Raw genomic sequence first — 22,298 nt, forward strand, 5'->3', positions numbered from 1 at the left:
GCAGCTGCTAGCTAGATCATGATATTCCTAACTCAAATAAAACAATGCTAACAGAATAGAAAATGTCTATATAAAGATACTTCATGTCAATGGTTAGAGCAAAACAGAAAAGACACTTTGCAACTACAAAAATGACTAAGTTTCTCACTTTTGACTAATATAAGTGACTACTGCTCTTTTGCCAGTGATACCTCTGGCCCTCCTTTAATACTCCTGATACTTATCAAGTTACTAAATCACCAAATTTCCTCCATTTCTTGACAGCATCTGGCCCAGAACTGACCCCTGCTTTTTTTTTTTTTTTTTTTTTTTTTAGATGGAGTTTCGCTCTTGTCACCCAGGCTGGAGTGCAATGGCACGAACTCAGCTCACTGCAACCTCTGCCTCCAAGGTTCAAGCAATTCTCCTGCCTCAGCCTCCTGAGTAGCTGTGATTACAGGCGCCACCACCATGCCTGGCTGATTTTTGTGTTTTTAGTAGAGACGGGTTTCACCATGTTTGTCAGGCTGGTCTGAAACTCCTGGCTTCGTGATCTGCCTGCCTCAGCCTCCCAAAGTGCTGGAATTACAGGCATGAGCCGCAGCACCTGGCTAACTCCTGCTTTCTTAACTCCTGCTTACAAATAGCCAGTTCAAGTGCTAATCCCCATTGCACAATTCCTCTGGTGTGTTTTCTTTTTTGCTGCAGGAAACAAAATAAAGCTAGCTTTTTCAAATAGCTTCAAAGTGGGTTTTAATATACTATATTTTTAACTTCTAGGTGCTCTATTTGGTTTGTTTGTAATCTGACTGTTTTGTTTTTAATTTCGACTGTGTTTTCTTTTCTATATTTTCTACTCCTTCTTTTATAGCTCTAATTATTTTAAACATATTTAATTTTCCCAATCCAGGTCTATCCAACACTTGTATTGATTGAAGTTGTGGGACATAATTCTACTATTTACTATTTGCTAATTTTTGTTCAAAAACGGATTATTTCTGTGTGTTTTACAATTTTCCATTGTAATCCCATTTCGTTTTGAAACTATGTCCTTCCTTAGTGAATCTGTGTTTGCCTCTGCTAGGTGTACCAAGTATAGTACCATTCCAGCACCAACTATTTTAAAGTCTGTTTATTTTTTTCAGTGATATTTTACATAGAACACAATTCACTCTTTACGTATGAGGAGATTTGACAAATATGTACATTTGTGTAACCATCCCCACAGTCAAGATACTGAAAATTTCTGGCCAGGTGCAGTGGCTCACACCCGTAATCCCAGCACTTTCGGAGACCGAGGTGGGCGGATCATGAGGTCAAGAGATCAAGACCATCCTGGCCAACATGGTGAAACCCCGTCTCTACTAAAAGTATAAAAATTAGCTGGATGTGGTGGTGCACACCTGTAGTCCCAGCTACTCAGGAGCCTGAGGCAGGAGAATCGCTTGACCCAGGAAGCAGAGGTTGCAGTGAGCTGAGATTATGCCACTGTAATCCAGCCTGATGACAGAGCAAGACTCCATCTCAGAAAAAAAAAAAGATACTGAACATTTCTGTCACCTAGAGTTTCCATTTCAGGTCAACCTTCAAAATAAGATGCCATCTTGGAAAATTCTGGACCATGTAGGTAGTACGAAGTATGTATGTGAACCGTCTAACTTCATCAGGCTTAGGTCTGGGTTATAATTTTCTAAAGAGACATTTTTTAAAAAAGAAACAAAACTCTGAATTCTGTTTAAGGCAAACAAGCTTCATTGTTTTCTACCTGTTTGTTGGTATGGAGATTTTTCCCTCTAGTTCAGCCTTTTGGTGTGGGTGTAGCTTTTTGATGGTTCCAGCATTCCGTGTATGTCTTAGTTAAATCTTCTTTTCTTGTATGTCTCCAAGGCCTCAAGTTCTCCTCTTGGTGGACATTAAACTAAAACTCCATGTTTAATAAAACCCACAATGCTGTTACCCAAGTGTTTTTGTTTTTTTTTTTTTAAGATGGAGTGGCGCGATCTTGGCTCATTGCAGCTTTCGCCTCCTGGGTTCAAGCAATTCTTCTGCCTCAGCCTCCCAAGTAGCTAGAACTACAGGCGCATGCTACCACACCTGGCTAATTTTTGTATTTTTAATAGAGACGAGGTTTCGCCATATTGGTCAGGTTGGTCTCGAACTCCTGATCTCAGGCGATCCACCCGCCTTGGCCTCCCAAAGTGCTGAGATTACAGGCATGAGCCACCGTGCCCGACCCTGTTGCCCAAGTTTTAGCTGCCAGGTTTACATCTTTGGTTTTTGGTTATCTCTTCCCCTTTTTCCATACATACATTTTAATGACATATAATGTATATACAGAAAGGTACACCAATCATAAGTATAGAGCTCAACATCTTTTCATGGCGGAACATTCCTATGCGACAAGATCTCAGCTGAAGAAAAAGAACATTACTAGAAACCTGTTAGGATTCTTCCAATCACTGTCTTCTTCCAACAAGAATCATTATTCAGACATCTAACACCATAGATGAACTTTGCTTATTTTTGAACTGCATATAAATGCAATTATACAGCATATACTCTTTTGTGTCTGGCTTCCTTTGCTTATAATTATGTTTGTAAGACTCACTCATGTTGTTTCATGTAGCCACAGTTTGTTCATTCTCATTACTGTTATTATTCCATTGAACAAACACAACAGGATTTATATTATAGGTGGACATTTGCGTTGTTTCATTTTCCTCTTTGCTACTGGAGCCTGGGATTTCTCTTTACTTTCTTTGAGCTCTGCTGTGTATTGAATAGGATTAAAGCAGCATTTCCTGGTCAGCAATTCTAGATGTTCTGGGTCAGGGAAAGTTTTAGATATTACTGACTGCCAAAGCTCCAGACCCATAAATCATATGTATTTTGTTTTGTTTTGTTTTGTTTTATTTTTTTGAGACTGAGTTTCACTCTTGTTGCCCAGGCTGGAGTGCAGGGGCGCAATCTCAGCTCACCGCAACCTCCACCTCCTGGGTTCAAGCGATTGTCCTGCCTCAGCCTCCTGAGTAGCTGGGATTACAGGCATGCACCACCACACCCGGCTAATTTTGTATTTTTAGTAGAGATGGGGTTTCCAGTGTTGGTCAGGCTGGTCTCAAACTCCTGACCTCAGGTGATCTGCCTGTCTTAGCCTCCCAAAGTGCTGAGATTACAGGTGTGAGCCACCACCCCCAGTCTGCTATTCTTACTTCTCAAATGATTTACTTTAGCTGATGGCTTATTTCTTTAGACTGTCATCTGTATTTGATTCCTGTGAACCAATAATAAGTGAATAAAAACAGGAGCACAGGGATGAGATATGTAATTAATTTTGTAGTCATGATCTCTTGCCGAGTTGAGATGTTGCATGTGCAAGGCTAGTTTTATGTTAACAAGTGTAAAATATTGAAAAAGCATGTTGTAGAAATAGAGTAACTGGGCTGGGCACGGTGGCTCATGTCTGTAATCCCCCCACTTTGGGAGGCTGAGGTGGATGGACCACCTGAGGTCAGGAGTTCAAGACCAGCCTGGCTAACATGGTGAAACCTAGTCTCTACTAAAAATACAAAAAACTAGCCAGGTGTGGTGGCTGGCGCCTGTAGTCCCAGCTACTCTGGAGGCTGAGGCAGGAGAATTGCTTAAACCCAGGAGGCGGAGGTTGCAGTGAGCAGAGATTGTGCCACTGCACTCTAACCTGGGCGATAGAGCGAAACTTGGTTTCCAAAAAGAAAAAAAAAAAAAAAGAAATAGAGTGGCTAAAGACAGCAATAGTATAAAGTGTGGATATGGTTGTTTGGGCCCAGGATCTCTTGTCTAATTGACACTGAGAAGACAAAATGAGAAGCAAATTCTCTTGATGACTCAGTGGTATCTAATCAACGTGTAACCACTCCAAAATGGGGCTGTCTTTTATACTGCTAGCCCAGTGGTTTCAAACTGGAGGCAATTTTGCAGCCCAGGGGATATTTGGCAATGTCTGAAGACATTTTTGGCTGACATACTACTGGAATCTACTAGGTAGAGGCTAGGGATGCTGCTAAACATCCTACAATGCACAGGACAGCTCCCTACAACAAAAAATTACCCAGTCTCAAATGTCAGTGTTCAGAAATGCCTTGCTAGACCTAGACAAAGCTTCTAAATTAAAGGTGTAATTAAATAAATAAACTATCAACTACTTTCAAGAAATGATAGCCCTAGGCTGGGCACAGTGGCTCTGGCCTGTCATCCCAACACTTTGAGAGTCCAAGGCAGGAGGATCACTTGAGTCCAGGAGTGCAAGGCCAGGAATTCAAGACGAGACTGGTCAACACAGAGAAACCTAGTTTCTTAAAAAAAAAAAAAAAAAAAAAAAGAAGGAGAAATGATAACGCTACATGGACACATTCTTCTATGTTTCTATCCAAATTCGGACACTCTGTGACATCCCGCTCATACTCGGCTCACCCTAATTCTTTTCAAAACTGTAATGGTGAGTCCTGCAACAACTAAATCCATTTAGAATTTGAATAAAATTACTGAGATCTGACATTAATGTAACTAGATATGTACAACAATTTGTTTATAGATATTAAAAATTAACAAAATTGCTCTATGATTTATGCCATTATTATTTTATTTTATTGTTGAAAACACTAAAGTTCCAAGGCCATAGAGTAAGTCATTTGCAAAAATGGCATTAGACAAAGAAAAATCTTGATGTTGTGCCTTGCAGTTAGGCTACAAGGTATTCTTTTCCTTTGTTCATGTGTTTTTGCAGCTTAAATTTAGGACAAAGCTAAATTTCATTATTTCTCCAAAGGAGGTGATTACCTAAATCTGTCCCTTCTTCCTCCAGGTAGCACATACTACTATTTGTTCTTCTGATTCATTTCCCCTAGAAAGCTGAGAAGGAGTTTTATAATGATATTATTGGTTTTGTAACTGGTGTTTCCATTGTAATGCTATTACGGAACCAGTGTTGTGATAAATGATCTGTGTATAAGGGAAATCACTTTTACAAGACATAGAAAATTAGACACGCTTCTGCTTTGCAATAACAATAAAAACCACGGTGAAAAAATATTCTCCAGTTTATTCCCATCTGTATCAGCAGGGAAGCTTTAGAAGATGGGTTCTCCCTAAAGTCTTCTAAACACGATTACTACCTACAAGTACCATGTCAAAATGCAAATTTCCTCCAAATCCTATTGAAGGCCACTACGTTCTTAAGCTTACCATGACGTGGGCCCTTTAAGAAAACCAGGCGCTTCAAACTCCACCCCTCTGCTGACTTGAAGCAGTGTGAGTCCGCCTTTCCAAAGCGGTTAGTTTTGTGGTGACGCTAGGAGAGTTAATTTGCCCCCTGCTCTGCCTGGAAGGAATGTTCCTGTTGCAATAAGCTCCAAAAGTGGAAGCTTTAAGATACTATGGAATAGGGAACAATAGAAACTTGTGAGGTATGGCAGCCAGCCCGACTCTTAAGATTCGATCACAGTGCTGAATAAAGTGGAAAGAATGTTGTTAAATCTGTTTCCCCCTGTGGTGCTGCTCCCTCCTAGCTTTACTCTTCCATTTCATTCCTCAAGTGAGCTTTCCAGAATCCGTTTCCAACTTAACTAGCTGATTGTCTCATGTACTAGATCCCAAAAAAGTGAGAGAACTAAGTTTCAGTGCAAATTAAACTGGATCACTTGTAACAGAATGATTTAGATTGCCTATATGTTTCTCAAGAGCAAAGCCAAGCCTTTCCCCCCTCCTGCTACACAAACAGTGACAGAGTTCAGAAGCCCTCTAGCACTAAGCTAAACTACCTGGGAGAAATGGGGGTTTAGTTGCTGTTGGCATTTAAGCTGTTTGCTGAAAGCAGCCATCTTGGTGAAAGATGATGTCATTTGGAACACTTGGTGTTTTCGAGTTTATTCTGAGGTGCCAGTTTCCAAGAGCCATTGAATCACTGTTTAATCATGAGATCAAATTTAAGTTTAAAGATAACGAGGGAGTGGGAATAAGAATCATTCTTCCTTCTTCCTAACGCCTTAGAAATCTTTCAGAAAGTTCAACGCAACAGAAAACAAAATTACACTTTTTTTTTTTCTATTTTCTGTTTCCATGTGTTTGTTCTAATGTTAACTAAGCATGGGTAATAAAACTAGTCTGGTCAGTTTCACTTTCCAATTTTTATACATAAGTGAAAGCTGTTTTGTGTCAACAGGGCAAAGTGTTTAGAATCATCTCACCTGCTGGGCCAATTGCCTGCAAGCCTTTGGGAAGAGGGAGTGGGAATAAAAGTTTTTGATTTTTAATTTCTTAAACTGCAAAGCTAGAACCCTGAATTAGACCGCCTTGTAGTAATTACTGTTTTGTTTTTACATGCTAAAGTTTTCTAGGAGTGAGCAAGAGGATAGCAAAGAAGGGTGATGTTGTACTCCCACTCAATCATTACTATTTGTATAGCATAATGTTATGTCCGCAGTTACTTTGAAAAATTGGCACTTAAAGAGGTGTTTCAATCTTCTGCTAAAAGTGTTTCGCTTTCCTTTTTTTTTTCTTCATCAGATAAATGTTACTGTCTTAATCCTACTGCGTGACATGTGCTGGAAATGTTTGCAAAATGCAAAGAGAAAAAAAAAAAAACCAGTTGCACCTTGTTTAAACAATTGAGCGCAGTGTGGTTTATGAGGTTATTAAAGGGGGTGTGTGTCTCTCCTGCAAATTCTTTCTTAACAAGGTTAGCCTGTGGCTGCTGCTGTTTCATCCTCCTTGGCCTCTTGTAGAGGAACTTTGTTCTCTTAGGTTTATCCAAGCCTTCCCAGTCAAAAACACCTTGCTTTTGATAATATAAAACTGCGTGTATGTGTGAAACAGATAGAGGGAGACACGCGCACACACAGTCGGCGGAAGATGGGGCCACAACACGGTAGAGGATGGGCGCCGGAGCCCGGCTGACCTTTCCACGTGTCCCCGGCACCTGCGAGGCTGGTGGGGCATCAGGTTTCTTTTTTCTTGGGGCGGGCGCGAGCCCGGAAGAGGCTGGGCGGCCGCGGGCTTAGACCAGGGGGCTCATAGGCCCTCCCTTGGAACACGTGTGGCTGGTGAGCTGGTGGTGCGGGGGCAGTCCTTGGCTTTCCCGCACCCGCAGTGCCTGCGCGTTCCCAGCCCGCCCGTGGTCACCAGGCGGCGGCGGGCGGGTCCCCAAGCTTTCAGCCAGCTCTGCTGGGCGGCCTAGCGAGCGCGCCCGGCCCGGCTGGAGCAAGCCCCAGTGCAATACTGCCCAAGCCCGGGCGGGGTCTCTGTTCTCTGGCAGAGGAGGTCCCTTGGCAGCGGGAAGCGCCCTCTCTTTCTCTCGCCGCCGCTCCGAGTCTGCGCCCTGGTGCCAGGCGCTCAGCTCGGCGCTCCCCTGTGCTCGCCCGGCGCCCACTCATTCGCAGCCCGGCCTTCGCCGCCGCCGCCTCCCTGCTGCTCCTCCTCCTTTCCCCAGCCCGCCGCGGCCATGGCGGACAGCGCCAGCGAGAGCGACACGGACGGGGCGGGGGGCAACAGCAGCAGCTCGGCCGCCATGCAGTCGTCCTGCTCGTCGACCTCGGGCGGCGGCGGTGGCGGCGGGGGAGGCAGCGGCGGTGGGAAGTCGGGGGGCATTGTCATCTCGCCGTTCCGCCTGGAGGAGCTCACCAACCGCCTGGCCTCGCTGCAGCAAGAGAACAAGGTGCTGAAGATAGAGCTGGAGACCTACAAACTGAAGTGCAAGGCACTGCAGGAGGAGAACCGCGACCTGCGCAAAGCCAGCGTGACCATCGTGAGTGCCCCCCGGGGGCGCGCCGCAGCGCCAACCTCCGCCCGGCCCGGGAGGGGCTGCACCCGAATCCAGGCAACCCCCAGTCTTCCCCAGATTCCCGGGAACCCTCTGAGAGCACACTCCCTGCGGGGACCTGCTCGCCTCCGGGAGGAGAGGGAGGTGTCTTTTCGGGGCCACGCGGGTCTGTCCTCCTCGGGGGGCTGAGGACCCTTGCGCGGTGCGGGGGAAGGCTACTGTGGCAACCATTCATGGTCCCTTTTGGCCTCTGGAGAGGAGGCCCCTCCGGGGCTGGGCTGGAGGCTGGCGGCGTGGCTGGGGGGCGGGGTAGGACTTTTTTCAGCCCTAGCATGCTTGAGGGGTGCGTCCAGAATCTGGGGAACCCCAGTCCGTGGGAGAGAGCGGAAGCTGGGATCTCTTACTGGGGCCTGGCTCGGAGTGTGGGGGGTTCGCAGCTGGGCTGGGTACTAAGCTGGCATCTGGACGGCACTAGCTGGATCGCCCGGGTACGGGGCGGGAGAGAGTGGCCGGGAATCCGGGAAGTGGAGTTTTCTGGCCAGGATCGAGAGGGAAGGGCGGGTACCAAGCTAATGCTCCCACCTCCATTGGAAGCTCTTTGCCTTGGAGTGGGAGAGTGGACGGTTTACTGCGAGGAGAGTGAAGCATTCAGGCCTGGACAAGGCTGGGGCCGAAACCAGGGGAAGGGTAGCGACTGTGACTCCCTGGCTGAGCCAGAGGTACGTGTGTTCGCTCCATTCGTAGAGTGATTAGGAGTATCTTGCTTCTGAGTCTAGATACTGGAGAACAGGCCATCAGTTCTGTTTCTACCTGGTCCCTGGAGGCTGCACAGAAAAGGGTAAGCTTGGGTCTGCAGGTCTCTCCTGGTGTGGCAGGCGTTTAGAAAGGCCCGTATAGCAGTGATGAGGCGAAACGTAACTAGAAAAAGTACACTGTGTACTCTCACCTATCATCCCTGCCAGCTCACCACATCATTAGCATGCAGGATCCCCACACAGACAACTGTATTCAAATCAGAAGTTTCCCAGCCAGGAGGAGAGAAGAAAATGTCAAGAAATCAAGGGGGATAAATTGCCATAGCTGCTGCAAAATAGAGGATTAGGCTGAACTTTGAAATGAAGAAAAAGGGATGAATTTGGGGATGGAAGGTCCCATCTTGGAAATGGGGCAAGTTTAGGATGCCCCTTGTGCCGGGAAATGGTCTTCGGTGGAGGAGCCTGTGTATATATGTGCGCGAGTATGTATACCCCCAATGCTGGTTCATACATGAGAACTAGATGGCATTCTTAATTTGTGTAGAAAGCAAGTTGCAGGTTAAGTGTGATCAGTAGCCTAAATAGCAGTTGATTGTAAAAAGAAACTTTTCATGCTCAAATCCAATTTTGGAGAATGGAATTGGAGCAACTTGCATGTGAGATGGTAAAGTTCTTGAAGTGCCCTTTTGGTAGGAAGGGGGGTGGGGGTGGGGAATTTGCAGAGGCAGCCACTTCCAAACCTTCTATGCAGCTTTCTTGGCTGACAGAGATGTCTTTGCTGAGTGGAGGTTAAGAAGAGAGGGAAGTTGGTGGAGGCAGTTTATTTAAGATTTGAGTTAGTAAATGAGAGGGTTAGTCTCTTGGAGGTTGTGAACCATGGAAAGTAGTAAAACTTGCATGAAGTGAAATAGCCTTTTGCATGCAGTAGGCAATTCAGGCTGATTTTGTTGGGGAGGGAGGAATGAGGGATGCAGAGACTATGAAAGGGTTATCTGTTTGACACTTCGACCGTACTATAAGTAGGTTTGTAAACTGTACTTACACATGTTGGCTTTGCAGGAACAAATGTGTTCATTCCTGGTGTTTCAAACCAGAGAGGCCTTCTGAGTACTTAGCTCGAAAAGTGTTTAAGGTGGTGGCTTTTTTTCTTAGCACTTACCCTTAACTAAAACATCCAGCCGAATATACTTTGTGAAATGTCGTGTGGTGTTAATGAGTAAAGTTAAAATTGTTTTAGATGACACTGCACAAGTACCAGAAGCCTCTCAGTTCTTCTTTAATCTCTGACTAATATATTCAGGGAGACAAATAAAAAAGTGCTTGTGGTTCACCTGGTTTCCTAATACTTGGCAGTTGTTACTGAGGAGCTGAATGATAAATGCAGGAAACAGATTCCTTCAAGATTTTGCAGGTGTTAACTGACCTAGGATCCAGATTCTGTAGGGGTACGTTTGACCTCTCAGGTATGTAATGTGGGAGGAGAAATGTATGTGACTCCATGAAGTGTATCTGTGAATGCAGAGAGTCCATTGAACTACACTTTAGTAGTTTATATCAAGGTTAAGCTGTACAAACCCTGACATTGCTCACTTAAGCATTACCCTTGCTAGTGGCAGTCTAGGAAGTTTCTGATAATTAAGTGAAGACCTTGTTAGATTTTTCACAGTGAAAACACTGTTAAGAGTTTTCACTGTTAATTTGAAGGGAAGATGGTACCATAATTCTGGTAATTGCCTTTCTGGCTCTTTTTAGTTCCAATTGTGATATTAACGTTCATGTTCTTGGGCACTAAAGGTGATTGTGGCCTTCTTTTTCCTTGAGCATGTTCAGAAAGGCACATTGCCTTTTTGCCACTCCCTGGGGAAGAGACAGTCTCCCCCTGCCGCCACTTGTTTTGTTTTTTAATAGACTTTACTTTTTAGAGCACTTTTATCTTCAGAGTATCACTGAACATAAAGTACAGAAATTTCCCACATAACCCTTGCCTTCATACAGGCACGACCTCCTCCACCGTCAGCGTCTTATATCATAGTGGTCCATTGTTACAGTCAGTGAACCTACATTGATACATCATTATCACCCAAAGTCTAGAGTTTACTTGGTCTTGTATATTCTATGAGTTTAGACAAATGTATAATGACATATGTCCACCATTATAGTATTACGCAGAGTTTTTCTGCCCTAGAAGTCTTCCATGCTCTGTTCATCTTTCCCTCCCTGCTAACTCCTGGCAACCACTGATCTTTTTTACTCTCTCCTTAGTTTTGCCTTTCCCAGAATGTCATGTAATTGGAATCATACAGTATGCAGCTTTTTCACTTAGTAAATGCATTTAAGTTTCCTCCATGTTCCCCAACTCCTATGTCTTGGTTTCTGTTCAGGGTTAAATAGTATTTCATTGTTTGGATGGATCATAATTTATCCATTCACCTCCTGAAGGGCATCTTGGTTGTTTCCACCTTTTGGCAATTATGAATAAAGTTGCTGGAAATATTCATGTGCAGGGTTTTGTCTGGAAAGATATCAGTTCATTTGTTTAAATACCAAAGAGCATGATGGCTGAATTACATGGTAAGAGTATGTTTAGTTTTATAAGAAATTGCCACACTGTCTTCCAAAGTAGCTGCACTGTTTTTCATTCCCACCAACAATGAGTAAGAGTTGCTTTTGCGGGGCCGGGCGTGGTGTCTTACACCTGTAATCCCAGCACTTTGCGGAGACCGAGGCAGGCGGATCACCTGAGCTCAAGAGTTCGAGACCAGCCTGGCCAACATGGTGAAACTCCATCTCTGCTAAAAAAAAAAAAAAAAGGTACAGGAAAATTAGCTGGGGGTGGTGATGCATGCCTGTAATCCCAGACTCCCTGGAGACTGAGGCAGGAGAATTGCCTGAACCCAGGAGGCAGAGGTTGCAGTGAGCCAACATCACACCACTGCACTCCAGCCTGGGCGACAGAGCCAGACAACGTCTCAAAAAAAAAAAAAAGAGTTGCTGTTGCTCACCAACATTTGCTGTTGTCAGTGTTCTGGATTTTGACCATTCCAATAGGTGTATAGTAATATCTCTGTTATGCCCTTTTTAAAGCCAAGTCCAAAGGCTAATAGAAGCTCTTAACCAATGGTCTCTTCTGGTATGTAAGTGGCTATTCTGGTCAAACTACCCATTTAATGAAGGACTAGTTTCATGGGCCTGTGTTCTCAGTATCTGTACAACAGCGGTAAACATCATCTGTGGGAGAGAATCAACTGTAAGAAGTCTTTCAGTTGTGTCCACAAGTGCCTGGTGCACCTGTGAGTTATAGCCTGCCCTAGGCCATTTTATTTGGGGCTTAAAAGTGGAATAGAATATTTTGAGTGAGTATTCAATTTTCCCCATTAAGTCAGCAGGGGAATCAGGCTCCTGATTACAGATCATAATTTCTTTTTTTTGGAGTGGGGGAAATAAACAAATGCATAGTCACCTTTTTGAGTAGCTTTTGTATGTTAGGCCAGATCTGTTGGTTTGTCCTATGAGTGAGAATATGATTGTGAATTATATGATTCAGTGTAGTGAGGGTTATCGTGGGGTGGTGGTCTTAGGGGTGGTGGTCTTAGGGGTGGTGGTCTTAGGAGTGGTGGTCTTAGAGAAGGTGAGGAAATGCAATTGTGGGCAGTAATTGGATGGCTTCAAAGTTCTCAACTAGTTGCTGGCATTCTCCGTGTATAAGCAGGGCCTCAGGTGGTTCTCTAGGGTGTGTACCTCTTCCAGGCAGTTTCAGACCTTTGGTATGTGTTTGGTTTGGAAATCACGGCCTATAATAAATCACTGATATTTAAGTGTCTCTCTGACTAAAATTAATCCTTTATTGTAGAAGTTTAGGGAAATACAGAAGTACAAGCTGTTTTGAAGTTATAATAGAAAAAAATAGGTTGATCTGGCATGATTAGAAAACCTGGCTATTTTAAACATCAGTGTAATGGTTTCATTAACTGGTAAAAACTGCCATATAGTTGATGTTGTATGTTTTAGATTATTTACTCTGGAAGCCTAATATGTTATTTTCAATTTTTAAGACTTCCGTCAGACTCTGAAGATACAAATCGATATTGCCTTTATAAATGTGACGATGAGAGTGTGATATCTTTTTCCCCCCGTTTAGAAAAATATTTCTTAGATTCTTATGGAAACACCCAACTTTAGACACAACTTTGAGGAAAATATGACCTCACAGTTAGGTCTAACTGTACACAAGTCTTCTTAAAGAGGCCTTTCTCATATTTCTTCAGCATTTACGAGTTTTTCACATTTGTAAGTATCTTCTATGTGTTTCATATATTCTATTTGTACTTAATTTTTAAAAACTTTGTTTTTGTTTTTGTTTTGTGACAGCTTTACTCTATTACCCAGACTGGAGTGCAGTGGTGTGATCTCAGGTCACTGCAACCTCTGCCCCCCAGGTTCCAGTGATTCTCATGCCTCAGCCTCCCTAATAGCTGGGACTGCAGGTATGCACCACCATGCCCATCTAGTTTTCTTTTCTTTTTTTTTTTTTTTTTTTTTTTTTTGAGATGGAGTCTCGCTCTGTCGCCCAGGATGGAGTGTAGTGGCCTGATCTCAGCTCACTGCAAGCTCCGCTTCCCGGGTTTACACCATTCTCCTGCCTCAGCCTCCCGAGTAGCTGGGACTACAGGCGCCCGCCACCTCGGCCGGCTAGTTTTTGTTTTTGTATTTTTTAGTAGAGACAGGTTTTCACCGTGTTAGCCAGGATGGTCTCGATCTGACCTCGTGATCTGCCCATCTCAGCCTCCCAAAGTGCTGGGATTACAGGCTTGAGCCACCGCGCCCGGCCTAGTTTTGTATTTTTAGTGGAGATGGTGTTTACCATGTTGTCCAGGCTGGTCTTGGAACTCCTGGCCTAAAGTGATCCACCCACCTCTGCCTCCCAAAGTGCTGGGATTTCAGGCGTGAGCTACCACGCCCAGCCAAAAGCTAAAGTTTTAAAGGTCATGACAGTCTTTTACAGTGCTGTCCTATTTGCTAGAGATGGGGAATCATTAGAGAATCCACAGTATCTGGTTTGTGGTGACTCTTGTTCGGGACCAGAGGCTGGTCTACAGCAAAAATCGGAGGTAGCCATTGCTTGCTTACAAATATTCACTGACTCCCCATTGCCCTTGGATTCAGGTAAACCTTCTGGTGGTTTACTAGGCTCTGCATGATTGGAATGTCCTGCTTGCTTCACAGCCACACCCCTTACATGCATTTAGCCCAGGGTGCATTCTCTAAGCTCTCACTTCACTCCTTTACTACTAGCACCCAGAACTTCAGTAGGTTTCCTCTGGCTCCTCAGTGGTGCCCCTCGTCCCCTGAAATGTTCTTCTGTATTCCTCCCCTCCTTTCTACTTTCTTAGTTGAAGTAGACTGTATTGCCTTGTTCACCTGAACCCCTTCCTGGTATGCCCTGATACTTCCTCTTTGTCAGCCACACACTGGGGTATGCACCTGCTTATGTGGTTCCCTAGACCTCCCTCTGTCACTGACATTTGGCTGCAGAGATCTTTCCCAGTTCATGTGTAAATTTCTTTGGGGGCAGAATTTGCCTTGTTCATCGCATTCCTCAGCGCTTGGCATGGAGGAAAACGCTCAGAAATTTGTTGAGCTGGCTCCAGAGGCACGGGTATGTGTGTACTTGTTTCTTTCTGCCATGAAGGTGCCAACACTCTCTCCAGGACCTTGTCTTCATAGAGCCACTCCCCTGCCACAACAGCAAACACTTTCTTTACCATAGTTGATGAAACAGACCAGATATGTGAATGGATACATTGTATACTTTGGGGGACCACTGCAATCAGTGTGCCCTTGCCTTCTTGCTTTGGATGATGTGGGCTACCTTGTAGCATATACCTGGGTGCTCCTGATAACATTTTATCTGAAAGAGGACAAAGTATTTTCAGGTTCTCCTTTCTAAGTGTTTCTGAGTAAGGCCTGAAGGAAAAAGTAGCCCCGTTGGAAGTGTTCAGATTTGCTGCTTTGGTTTTGGTGATGGTGACAGATCATTCCAGGTGTTTCCTATGACTCTTTAATGTTGAAATGCCCCACTGGGAAACAACTCTGGCCCATTGCAGGGGGATGCATTAATGCAAATAAATACTGGTGACCTGTAGCAGTGATGGGGGAAGCATCTGAAAACAGGGTAGGGGGATTCTTGAATTCTTATGTCTGCTTGTGTCTTGCAGAGACACAAGTGTCACCACAGTGTATTTGTGTGTGTGTGTTTTCCTTAAATCATGCCTTGCCAAAATAATTGTGTTTACACTTCAAAATGCTAATACAAACTACCGAACTGCAGTCAGGCTGAGTAAGGAATAATAGTAATCTTTTCTGTCCCCTCTGTATACTTTTTTCCTTAGTGGGTAGGTGTTGCTTTTTGTTTTCAATCACAATGTGGTTGTTTTCAGGTATATTATTGTCAAAAGTTGGCAGAGTAAATGTTCACAGGTTCAGTATGTTCCTGCTTGGTGGTGGTTGCAATTTTTCTTGACAGAGGAACTAATCCTCTGGAAAATATTTTTAATTGTCAGGATCTTGGCGTGGCGTTAACTTGCAGATACTTCCTACTTCTCCAAGGCTGTCAAATTTTCTTATCTTTTATGGCTGTGAAATCCACAGCTGTGAAGTTTATTCCAACCCTGATACCAGTAAATTGCAAAGGTCACTTCGTGTAGGTTCTCTCTTTAGGGATAAGTATTCTTTTAAAAAGGGTTAACAATATGATTGATGGTCATTTAGAATTAACCCTCCCCTTATTGTTTCCTAGATCAGACATGTGGAGTGCAATGTAATGATTACAGTTCATTACAATACTTATTTGTTTTTTTGCTGGGAGATTTTCTGGTCTCCGTCTCTGCCCCCGCCTTTGTTTCTTCAGTAAGGTACAAAATGGCATGTAATAAATAAAATAAATATAGCCTCAAAGAAGCAGGATTCAGCCGTCAAGTGCTTATAATACTGTGTGCTAGATAGAAATATCCAAAAGGAATGTTAGGGCTCTCCCAGTAGCATAGCAAGGATTACACTAGACTTTCATTCAGCCTGGCACTGGCCTGGTGCTGTAGGGAATACAGAGCAGAGGGAAACAGTCTTTCTCTCCAGCTTTGGGGCTTGTGCAGTGCATGCAGAAGGAACCAACACCCACATGGACGCAGGAAGGGAAGCTTAGGCCGACTCCTCTAGGGGTTCTCAGGGAGGGGAATTTTACCTTGCAGCTTCCCAAATGAAGTTCATTTATCTCTGTGAATATCTTTAAGGAAAACAGTGTATCACATTCATTCACAGTTTAATTAGCTTGTAGTTTATTTTGTAAGGCAGAGATGGGGAGAGCTGTTGCTCAATTTATGCTGAGGTGGCACCGGGAGGCTTTTGGTTTGTTTTTAATTTTCGTTTTTATGTGATGATGATTGAAAAGAAATGTCATTGATATTTTAATTTCATAATCTGCATCTGTCAGTACATGGAAATTATCTAGGTGGTTTTTTCCCTCTATTCCTGTTATACTGTGAGGCCCACTCGTGTTTCTTTCATGGAATAATGGTGGATAGACTGAATTTCTCAAGTTTTTAATCTGAAACTATCCGAAAGCAAAGACTTCTTGAAGTAAAATTAGAGGTACTATTTTATAGGCAATTTTGAATTCTAGTTTTTTACAAAAGCTGTGCTGATTGATGGGCTAATCTTCCATGCATCTGTTCCAGATCAATCCAGCCTTGGCGGTGCCAGGTGTGTGTCCAGAGTGATCTGGGTAATGCTCACCAGGGCATCTCAGGGCACTGAGGATCAGATGAGGCCACTTGGTACCGCAGAGCAGAGTTGGGATGTTCAGCCAGGCATAGGTCATAATTCAAAAAGTTTTCCATAGGAGGAAGGAAGAGCGTAAAAGAATGAAAGCAGCAGGGATTACGGGTGAACTAAAGAAAATTCTTAGAAATCTAGTTACCTGTGTTAAACACTTCATGTGTTGCTTCTATAAGTGAACAATTTGAGTCTTTTGTGCTGTCTGCTTGTCGAGATTGAATTAGAGAGGCTAAAAGGGACAGATTTGAGAGAAAAATAATTATACCTAGAGTTTCATATAGAAAACTTATATGGAAGCTTGACTTTTAAAAAATTATCCTAATAGACCGGGTGCAATGGCTCACACTTGTAATCCGAGCACTTTGTGGGGACCGAGGTAGGTGGATCACCTGAGGTCAGGAGTTCGAGACCAGCCTGACCAACATGGAGAAACCCCTTCTCTACTAAAAATACAAAAAATTAGCTAGGCATGTAATCCCAGCTACTCGGGAAGCTGAGGCAAGAGAATCGCTTGAACCCAGGAGGTGGAGGTTGCAGTGAGCCAAGACTGCGCCATTGTACTCCAGCCTGGGCAACAGGAGTGAAACTCCATCTCAAAAAAAAAAAACAAAAAAAATTATCGTAATATACCAACTGAAAACTTATTCTACTGAGAGATGTTTTTTATGGGGTGGAGTTCTTCACTAGACCAGAGTTTATCTAAACAAAGACATTTGTTGAGTCAAAACATTGTGTCTTCACTTCATTTAGTAGCCCCGCTAATCTTTGAGGAAAAAATTGGCTAGGTGATTTTAATGTTTTTGTTAACCAAAGAGTATTGTTTTAAGTGTATTCTCCATAAAGTAGAGTTAGACTTTTTCAGGTTTAAATCACTACCTGGTAAGGGTTTATGTCACTTGAAAAGTATATTGACTATTTTATGCCATTTTAAACCTTGCATGCATGGAGTTTATATTGAGAAATACCTTAGGTACCCAAAGAAGAGTACCAGTGACTTTTTTTGCATTTTTTTTTTTTTGTGGTAAAAACATATACAACATATAATTCACCATTTTAACCATTTGTAAGTGTACAATTCAGTGGCTTTAAGTACATTCACAGTGTTTTGCAAACATCACCATTATCCATCTCCAGAACTTTTCGTCATCCCAAATGGAAACTCTGTACCCATTAAATAATAATACCCATTTTTTCCTCCCTGGTAAACCTCTATTCCTAGTGACTTTTAATTTTTTTTTTTTTTTTTTTAAAGAAAGACTTACTCTGGTCTACAAAAGCTGCTAGCTGCTTTTTACTGTCCTGGTCTTGAAGTTATAAATTTAGACCGTAAGTGTTGATGTTTTATTTAATTAAGTTTGTACTGTCTGTTAGCTGTCCCATATATGGTTCTTTTTCTATCAGTCAGCAAATGCGCGGTGCCCTAGCCCTATGCCGAGCTCTGGCTAGGTGCCAGTAAGCCCCCAGATGCTGGATGAGGGAATAACCCATGGCGAGAGCTTGTCCTCCAGGAGGGAAGGGTCGCCCCCCGATACCTTCCCCCCAACACCTCACAGATGATGGTTGCTTTTTATTTTTTATTTTTAATGAAATGTATGCATTTAATTTCCTTGAGAGCAATTGGAATAAACTGTGATTTTATTTTTTAAATTACTTATTTTGATACTCACAGGTGAAGTTTATTACAGGGAAAGGATGCAGGTTCAAATAGTCAAGGGAAAAAGAATATAGGGCAGAGTCCAGGAACGTTTTTCATTGGGGAGCTTCCAGTTATCCTCTCCCCATGGAGTGTGCACAACATTACTTTCCTGGCAACAACATGTGACAATACACATGGAGTATTGCCAACCAGAGAAGTTCGGCCAAGCCTTGGGGTGCAGAGTTTTTACTGGAGCTCCATCACGTAGACATGGTCGACCATCCACAGGGCAGATCTCAGTCTCCAGGCCCTGAGAAGGCTGTGCTGATACCACAGGGCCCAAAGCACTCAGGCTGAATCATACTGTTAGGCTTTCCAGTGTGATCCAAGGCCCTCAGGTAAACAAAAGACACTCTTATCAGTCATAACCTTCCAAAGGGTTAGAAATTGCCTCCAGAAAGTCAAGGGCTAAGGCCAGACCTCTTTGGGGGCAAGGTAAACCAGAGTTTTAAAAGGTTTGAAGGAAAAAGAAAGCTTATAGCATTTTTATTCACCACCATTGTCCCACTTCCAAATCTTTTTGTGTCGCTGTGATAACAGTGAATGTTTATCCAGTGCTTACTATGGGATAAGAACTAGTGGAAGGGGTTTGCGTATATCCTCTCATTTAATCCTCACCACAGTCCTATACGATCAGTACTACTGTTTATCCATAGCTATAAGCCTACAAATTTAGGCCCAGAAAGCTTGTATCACTTGCCTGAGGTCCCATGGCTATCAGATAGGACTGAGATTTGAGCCCAGGTCTGACCTCAGAGCTTCTACAGTCTGTGGGAAGATGGCATATAAATTAATTTAGGGACAGGCCTTTTTGTTTGGTCGGTTTTCTTTGAGACAAGGTCTCGCTGTGTCACACAGGCTGCAGCGCAGTGGTGTCATCATAGTTCACTACAGCCTTGACCTCTTGAGCTCAGGTGATCCTCCCACCTCAGCCTCCGGAGTAGCGGGGACTACAGATATGTGCCACCACTCCTGCGTCATTATTATTATTTTTTGTAGAGGGTCTTACTATGTTACCCAGGCTAGTCTTGAACTCTAGGGCTCAAGCAATCCTTTCACTTTGGCCTCCCAAAGTGCTGAGATTACAGGCGTAAGATACCATGCCCAGCCCAGGAACAGTTTTATCTTCGTCTCGTTGTGGGCATTTTCCTATCAGAAGTTCCTATACAGTTCTATTCTGTTAGGATAGTCAGGACTGCCCCATTACCACAGCAAATTCCCAGGATGCTGGGCCTAAGGGAGTGTTGCCAGGGTAGCAAACTCCCTGTCTTGGAAAAGAAATAACAACAGAGAAGGGTGCCTTCAGCTCATGGGGGACAGTGTGTGCTCCCCTTTCTGGCTCAGTTGCCCTCCAGTTGGGCCTTGGTCTACTCCACTCCTGTACCCTTTTTAGCGTACCCCAGGATATTGCCACCTCTTCACATGGCATAGCCTTATGGATTCCCGCCGTGCGGCCCACCCCCCCACCTCCGAGCCTGGAATCAGTTTCTTCCTTTGCATTTATGTTACAATCTCTACTTAAAAATAGTCTGATGAGCACAGTACAAGTGGGTTTTTTAATTTTCTTCAACAAACACGAGTGTCTGCTGTATGCCAGGCAGTGTGACAACTGGGATGATATTGTGCTGGTGGCATTGATGGTGGGCCCCGATTCAATCCAGGAGTGGAAGCAGAGTCAGAGAGTGCAGGTTCTGGAATGAGGAGGTTTCTTAGTCACGATCTAAAGGATAAATCGAAGCTAATTCAAAAGAAGCAGGGGCTGAGTAATGGTTGGACAAGGCACTCCTCCCACACCCAGGCAGAACCTGAATGCCCAGAGAAAAATGAGGATGAGAGGAGAGCAGTGCCCAGCTGGGCAACTCTGGGCTATGCGCCTGGATTCCCTTCAGGAGCTCACTACAGAAGGGCGGGGGAACAGTAAGAGCATTTTTGCCTCTTGGAAATCCACTCTGGCTACTTAGTGCAGATGTTTGTTTGTGTCTTTTTGATGAAATACTTGAAGGCACGTATTTTATCATTTATCATCAGTAGGATGACCCGTCTTATTCCATGGTAACAGTTGCCACATATTGCAGTCTTGTGGTGTTTCTGGGTACAGTTCTCAGCACTTTACCTTTAGGGACTCATTGAGTCCTCAGCACAACCCTTTGTGATCTCGGTGTCACAGATGAAAGACATGAGGCATGGGGAGTCCCGGCAACCCCTTGAAGATTGCAGGAAGCAGTAGAGCAAGGATTGAACACAGCAGTCGGACGGTACCTTGCATGGTGACTGCCATGTAAAGACTGCCATTTGAAGGGTCATTTGTGCTTTCCATAACCTTAACACAGCTGTTCAATCAAGTTTGTGGAATGGATTTTGGGAAGTGCGCACTTTTCTTCTTTGTAAACTCTTCAATGGAGAACCGTATACTTACTGTAAAGTGTACAAACTTTGAATGCACAAATTTATCAAACAGTGCTCATTGTATGTATGTATGTATGTATGTATGTATGTCTGTATTTGTTTTAGACAAAGTCTCACGCTTTCACCAAGGCTGAAGTGCAGTGGGGCGATCTTGGCTCACTGCAACCTCTGCCTCCTGGGCTCAAAGCGATCTTCCCACCTCAGCCTCCCGAATTGCTGAGACCACAGGCGTGTACCACCATGCCCGCTGTTTTTTTCTTGGATTTTTTTTGTAGAGACACGGTTTCACTGTGTTGTCCAGGCTGATCTCTAGCTCCCAGGCTCAAGCGATACTCCCACCTCACCTTCCCAAAATGCTAGGATTATAGGCATAAGCCACCATACCCGGCTGCTCTGTGAATTTAAAAATGAAATCACTGGTGTAACCACCACCCTGCCTAGGATACATGCAATTGTCAACACCCCTGACACTGTCTTGTGCAACTCTGTTCCAGTCAGTACCCCCCAAAAAAGTAACCCTTTTCTGACTTAATATATTTAATAGATTTGTTTTGCTAGTGTTTGAACTTCATGTAAGTGGAATTATACAGAATGTATTTTATGTATCTGGATTCTTTGGTTATCCTAGTTCCTTCACTAATATTAAACAGTATCCATGCAGTTGTATATAGTGGTAGTTCTTTTTTATTGCTGTGCAACGGTCTGCATAAGTATCTGTGAAATTATTTGCAGTTTTAGAGTCAGCTTCCTGGGCGGCCCCACCCCCTTCCCTCAGTATTGGTGCTGGGCAGCAGGATGACATGAAAGGAGTGTGGCACAGCAGAGGACATACAGGCCCTACAGGACTTATGTGCCTATTAATTGAGGTTCTGGCTACCCTACTAGCTAAGTTATATTGCATTTAGGGCCTTTGAGCCTTGGTTACTTACCTGATAAGAGACTGTAGAGTTAACACAAATCTTGCTCCCATCCCACAGTTATGAAGATCAAATGAGATGATACACAGAGGAAAGTTTTGGGGTAATGTGTGACTTATTCCTGTAGAAAATGATATTAAATATTATTAGTACTTCTCCACCCCCTTCTATTGTTCTCCAAAATACATTTCAAAATCAGTCCTGCTCTAGATAATCCTATAAGATGATGATAGAAAAATAACCTCTTGAAAGCTGAGCGGGGGTGATTGAGGCAGCACCAAGCTCGCTGTGCACCGTAGGCTGGGGAGCCGCGCAACCTCGCAACCATCGGTGTTTCTCTGGTGCTTGGGGATGCCTGGGAACTGAGCGGGTGTCCGAGTGTTTGGGGAGCCAGGATTATACCAGTCTGTGTGACTGTGTAAAAGTAACAGGACTGCAGGAGGTAAACACACTTCCTAAAAGATCTGGTTTTTTTCCCTGTAGGTCAGTTACAGAGGTCTTTCCATTGTGTTTTTGAAAAAGTACACGTTTTCTGACTAACGTACTGTCGGCAGACAGAAGACTGTCAAAGCTGGCCTCTCTGATTGAGACTTTTGACCCTCTTTCATGGGGGTATGGGTTCTAGAAGGTGGACTTTGATGGGCAACGCCCTAATGCCACTTCTCCTTAGCTGCTTGTTTAAAGAACAGAAACCAAACCGTGAATCTTTGAAATGGACTGACTTTGCAGGATTGCAGTAACCAAATGATGGAAGGACAGCCCCTGGTGATGGGCCAGGGTGGTCTGTGGGAGGCAGCAGTATTCTCTGCCAGGGACTCCTCAAGTGACCTCTTTTCTTTGTTGCCGCTGGATTGCTCTCTAGCCTGCGGACTTTTTGAAGGTTAAGGAGCATGCTTTTCCCCAAACTACTATTAATATTTTAG

At 43.9% G+C, this 22,298-nt stretch overlaps 1 protein-coding gene across 1 annotated transcript in view; it reads left to right on the forward strand.

Moving 5' to 3' along the window:
• The first annotated feature begins 7,346 nt into the window (after window positions 1-7,346).
• CCDC6 (coiled-coil domain containing 6) overlaps window positions 7,347-22,298 on the forward strand; it is a 114,905-nt gene continuing 99,953 nt past the window's right edge. Inside the window, exon 1 of the mRNA XM_007963377.3 lies at window positions 7,347-7,756. Within this exon, the coding sequence (XP_007961568.2) occupies window positions 7,454-7,756 (303 nt within the window). The 5' untranslated portion in view covers window positions 7,347-7,453. The remainder of the gene's footprint in view (window positions 7,757-22,298) is intronic.

The sequence above is a fragment of the Chlorocebus sabaeus genome, chromosome 9, assembly GCF_047675955.1.
Source record: "Chlorocebus sabaeus isolate Y175 chromosome 9, mChlSab1.0.hap1, whole genome shotgun sequence".
Taxonomy (NCBI): domain Eukaryota; kingdom Metazoa; phylum Chordata; class Mammalia; order Primates; family Cercopithecidae; genus Chlorocebus; species Chlorocebus sabaeus.